At 28.8% G+C, this 5,494-nt stretch overlaps 1 protein-coding gene across 1 annotated transcript; it reads left to right on the top strand.

The window, feature by feature from the left end:
- The first annotated feature begins 2,039 nt into the window (after nucleotides 1-2,039).
- Nucleotides 2,040-4,216, top strand: LOC149571251 (universal stress protein A-like protein). Its single transcript, XM_089808780.1, has 4 exons — nucleotides 2,040-2,257; nucleotides 2,537-2,643; nucleotides 3,702-3,820; nucleotides 3,918-4,216. Exons 1-4 carry the CDS (start codon nucleotides 2,080-2,082, stop codon nucleotides 3,997-3,999), a joined length of 486 nt encoding a protein of 161 aa, XP_089664906.1. The 5' UTR covers nucleotides 2,040-2,079; the 3' UTR covers nucleotides 4,000-4,216.
- Nucleotides 4,217-5,494: the final 1,278 nt, after the last annotated feature.

The following is a 5,494-nucleotide window of genomic DNA, read 5'->3' as shown; positions in this document are numbered from 1 at the left end:
TTCAAAAAACATAGATTTAGTATCTAGCATGTTGGTTCAAATTTAACTAATAATTAGTTAGAAAAAATGACAAAACAAGAAAACACGTAAGCATGTAGACTACTGACAAATATAATACTTAACAAAATGTCCTAAGTTTTTATGCAAGATGTTCGCATATGTATTTTTCTAAATTAACAATTTTTTAATGTAGATAATAATTTTATGTCATAATTTATTCTTTTTTCATTTTTTAATCTATCAAAACTACATTTTGAAGCTTTGATATTTTTCTCATTTTAGTGAATCACCCACTTAAGATATCTACTTCATTATTTATACAATTATGTTTTAAACTATTTTATAACATTGTCATGTTTTCTTATTAGATTGAATTATTATATCAAAATATTTTACTTTTAAATAATTAATTATTTTAAAAAATTTTAATTATATATAATTATACATGTTTGTAAGTAGTAACTAAATTATATATTTTTAAAAATATATATATTTATAAATTAAACATGTGACAATCAATATATTTAAAATAGAAAAATTAGCATAAAAATAACCAAACTATTAGAAAACTCCATTTAAAAACAAAAAAGATGATCCTCAATTTCCAAGCCTAATACTAAATATCCCAAAATGTGATTCTCCCTTATCTATACTTTACCAGATAGAAACGTATCACAAAATATCTGAAAAGACCAATGTCTTATAGCCCCCGGTTTTAAACATGTTGGTATATAAGTGATGCTCACATACCTAAAAAAGATAAAATGTCATCATATTCTGCTATGATAAAGGGTTGGGCGGTTATCTTCCTATCAAGAAAAGGTGAAAAATTCTATAATGGTCCCCAATTAGCCACATACCATTCCTTCCTTTCTTTGAACAGTAAACAATTAACAGATATTATAGAATCCATAAATTGAAGTTGACATTGATCTAAGTATAAAAACCGATTTATTAAATGAACTGTTATTGGGTCTCAGAGTACAATATTATGTTCATTGTGGATAAGTCATTTATCTTTTAAAATAATTTCATTAACTTTTTACACTATATTATGATGAGTTGTTTCAAATTTATCAATGGATTAAACTTATGTTGAATGTGTCTTTAAAACTGAATTTTCATGAATGACTTCTATTAATCAATGTATAAACTATTATAAATTTGCAATGACATAATATTGAATCAATTTTTAACAACCAAATATTTGACAAGTAAGATATGTTTCAGAACAAATCAAATTGTGATATTGCTATCAAAGTTCAAGTATGTAATTTTTACCCATGTTTCATGAGTAATATTTCACAATAACCCATCACTCATTACACCTAGATAATGCTCACACAGGTTAAACATAATAAAGATCACCCAATCTATTATACTTCCATCTCAAACAACATACTAATAATATTACTCACTCAAGCAAATATTTAATAAACATAGTACTAATTAAAACACATGCAAACACTAATTCTTTAGGAGAAAAGAGGGAGTAGCGTCCGGGCTAACTTAATGCATCTAGAACTCGTAAACTCTAACTCAAATTTTTCCCTTTTTCAGGTGTATACTTGCAATGTTCACGAATCGATAGTTGCACACTCACAAAACACATCTACTTGTGGTTAAATGTCCCAGTAGTCTTAATGAAATATTCCAATAATGGTGTACAAATTAGTCATCACTAACCAAAAAAACTATGATCAACTATTAGTACATGTGTAATCGGCTATTAGTACATGTTTCATTTTTTGAACTATTCGAAGAAGTAATTAGAAGTATCTATGACAAAACTATCACGAATATCTCTTCCCAGCTACCAGCCACACAATTAAAGTTGGGTATTCGAAGCCTATATTTTCAATAAAGGGTCGTTGTAGGATATCTAAATTCCCAAATGATTTTTGTTTCTGTTTTATTGAAAATGTTCGACGAGAATAAATCGTGTAAAGGTTGCACCATACGAGATTCCAGAGCTAAAAAACAGTATAAAATAAGGCCATATGGGCCTGCTCTAATCATCAGACATGTTCTATTTCATTGCTTAGTGAGATTCAGATTCAAACTCGTTGGAGGTGATCAATGGCAGGGAGTGAGAGAGTAGGAAGGAGAATCATGGTTGCTGTGAATGAGAGCGAGGAAAGCATGCATGCACTGCAGTGGGCTCTGGACAATGTCCTCAATCAACAAGACAACGAACAGATTATTGTTATGCATGCACAGGCCCCACCTGCATCCAAAATTGCATTAGCAGGCCATGGTAACACTCGCATTAATATAGCTTATTGTGACATTTCTCTTCATGATTGATCTTAAAGTTTCATCTGGATTACTAGAAAATTTAATCTAACCGTAACGTTTTTCTTTATATGTCTTAATAGTGAATTACGAAGTTTTATACATTTATCTATTCTATGTCTTAACGATAGATCAGTAAGTTTCATCTGAGACACTAGAAAATTTAGAAAATTATGAATCTAATTATTAAAGGTTGTAGAAATTTTATGTTTTTAGTTTGTAATCTCTCCTGTTTTTACAGGGTCTACATCTGCGGGACATCATGTGATGGACATAGCTGAAAGAAATGAAAATCTTGTCACGGAAAGAGTATTGACCCACGCAAGAGAGATTTGTGGGAAACGGAATGTAAGTTTTTGTCTTTGTTTCTCTTCAAAGACGTTTCTAAAAGAATTAGCATATTTATTTGTTTAAATAGTTAATGGGAAATATTAGCTTTTGAGTTATTTAAATTGGTCGTCCATATCTTTGTCTGATTTGAGATGAGTCAGGTATTGTCTATCTGTTTGTTTAGATAGTTCATTTAGAATAGTACAGAGCTTCTATTTATGGCAATTAGCTTATTTGTTTAGACAGTTCATCAGAAAACACATCAGGTTTTATTTGTTTCGATGACATGTATGAAATTCTATTTGCTTCTTTAGTAGGATCCATCTATTTCTGTGATTTTAGTTGAGTCATTAAGAATCTATCTATATGTCCTGATGCTAATGGCTTAAACATAGCATACTAATACTTGATTCTTAAGCTAAAAGTATTAAATAGTCAAAGTTGACATATTTTTCCAAATTTAATTTTCTCCAATGTAATGTTTAAGGGTGGCCATTTTGATGACCTATCTTTATGGAAGGATAAATTCCTTGATTTATTTAACCCACCCTTGGAAACTAGAGGACACTTTAGAAACTCTGGGTGGTTGTTTCATAGTGTTAATATTTGAATTTTGATTATTTATTTGACTCTGACTCTCATATGAATGCTCCATTAAAATTATTTCACACAAGCCTTAGATGTTAAAGTCATTCATATATATATAATATATTTGTCTCCTTTGTCTTCTAAAATATCAAAAACAAAATAAAAGCCTATCTCAGAAGCCTGTTTTTCCCTCTGCCGGATTGACCTAGAAACATAGGGTAATGTGATCAATTCGCACTAGCTCCTATTTGTTGTAGGTAAAGACTTTTCTCTCAGCACTAGTATATATTAATTTAAAGAGTACACTTCTATTTATTTAGACATTTTATACAAGAATACATTATCTAAAATCATATTAGCTTTCTCAACAAGATCTATGTATTTAGATAGTTTCAAATAAACCACTTCAAACATGTCACAACTTAAAATGTCTTTGTCATAACTTACTTACGATAAATGATGATTTCCTGAGAGTATTGGCCATGCAGGTGAACATTGAAGTTAAGGTGATTACAGGAGAAGCACAATATGCAATCTGTGAGGCAGTCAACGAGCTTAAGATAGACCTCTTAGTTGTTGGAAGTCATGGCCATGGAGCAATGAAGAGGTTACATTTATATTGCATAGTTTTGAATTTTGAATAAGCACAGTAGTTTACATCATTGCATTGCAACTAACTGGATGAATGGCAATGGTTTATGTAGAGCTGTTGCGGGTAGTGTGAGTGAGTACTGCACACGCAATTGCAAGTGCCCTGTCTTGACCGTCAAGAAACCTCACACCTGAACTCAAACTGAATAAAGACATTGTGGAAGTCATATGTTTCCCTATTGGAGTTTATATTAGCATGAATATAAGCAGATACAGCTCTATATATATGAGTATGTACACACATTGAGTTGCTCTCGATTTGGATAAGCATGAATTGGACTCTATTATGCAGAGAGTCGAGAGCATCTTCTATCTATAATTATATAATATAAGCCTTTCCGCTTATTATCTACATTGCCTTTTTCTTTTCCACAAATGTATGGGTGTGTCTTCTACTTTAGAATAAGGAATAAGAGGATTCATTCTTCATATAAATGTTTATTTGTACTATTGTGGTTTCTTTTTATGATGAAAAATATAGTATTTCACAACTTTCAAGTTTGTAAAATCTGTTTTCCAAATTAATTTTTCAGAAATAGTAATTTAAAATTATTATAATGTTATTTATAAGATTTTAGTTTACTGGTAGAGTTAAAATATTTTTAAATAGATTATTAGAGGTCAAATCTTGTTGAGTGCAAGATTCGAACTTATAAAAGAAATGGGACAAATCATGTCTCCAACAAATTTGATCTACATAAAAACTATCACATTATGTCTTTGAACCTAAATAAAAAGAAGTCATATACTTTTATTACTTACAAAGAATTGTCATCTTAAATTAGAGTGGTTTTAATGCATTTAAAACTGTTGTAAAAAAATTTAACAAAATTATTTATTTCAAAGTTTAAATCAATATAATAGTGCCACTAAAATTTAAGAATAATAAATTTAAAAACATCGTATTTAAAAAACTCATTAAATTTTTTAAAAATAATGATTAATTATAATAAGAAATTAATTTACTTTAAAATAAGTGTTAATATTGATGAATATTGATAACTTTTCTATTATATTGAGAAAATTGTTGAAGTTTTTTTTTTTTTTTGGTAAAGAACAAGCTCAACCTTCTTTCTTACTTTAAGCACTGCAAAAGAAAATCATTTTTTTGGAAGTAAAAGTAACAAAATAAAGAGTTTTTAGCCTTTATTTGAATTCTAATTTTATTCTATGTAAAATATACTTTATATAAAACCATGGTGAACCTATAAAAGAAATACTTTTTGTTCTAATTCTGTATGCCAAGTCTAGTGCTCAAATTTGTGTAGAGCGCTAGAACATCAAAGTGAATTTTCTTGATTCCATTATTTATTTCAAATCAATTAAATTAAAAAGATCTAGTAATTTCCTTAATTTTTTGAAGAGATTTGAGCATTGACATTTTTAGCATTCATTTTTTTTCTTTCACTTCTAACTTGTGAAAGTAGTATAATCTAATATGGATTGTTTTGATTAAGTAAAAATAGGTTTTAAAAGACCCAAAACCTTTTACAAAATAATGAGAGTCATGAATAAAAAGCATAAAGCTAGCAATAGAGTTTAAAGAAAAGAACAAAATAAAACAAACTTCCTAACAGAGTACAGAGAAACATAGAAATAGGAGGCCAACCAGAAATAGAGTTAAAAAGAA

Source organism: Cupressus sempervirens, chromosome 2 (assembly GCF_028749045.1).
Source record: "Cupressus sempervirens isolate cs-2001-9-10 chromosome 2, ASM2874904v1, whole genome shotgun sequence".
Classification (NCBI taxonomy): Eukaryota; Viridiplantae; Streptophyta; class Pinopsida; order Cupressales; family Cupressaceae; genus Cupressus; species Cupressus sempervirens.
This window is presented reverse-complemented; position numbering and strand designations above follow the sequence as displayed.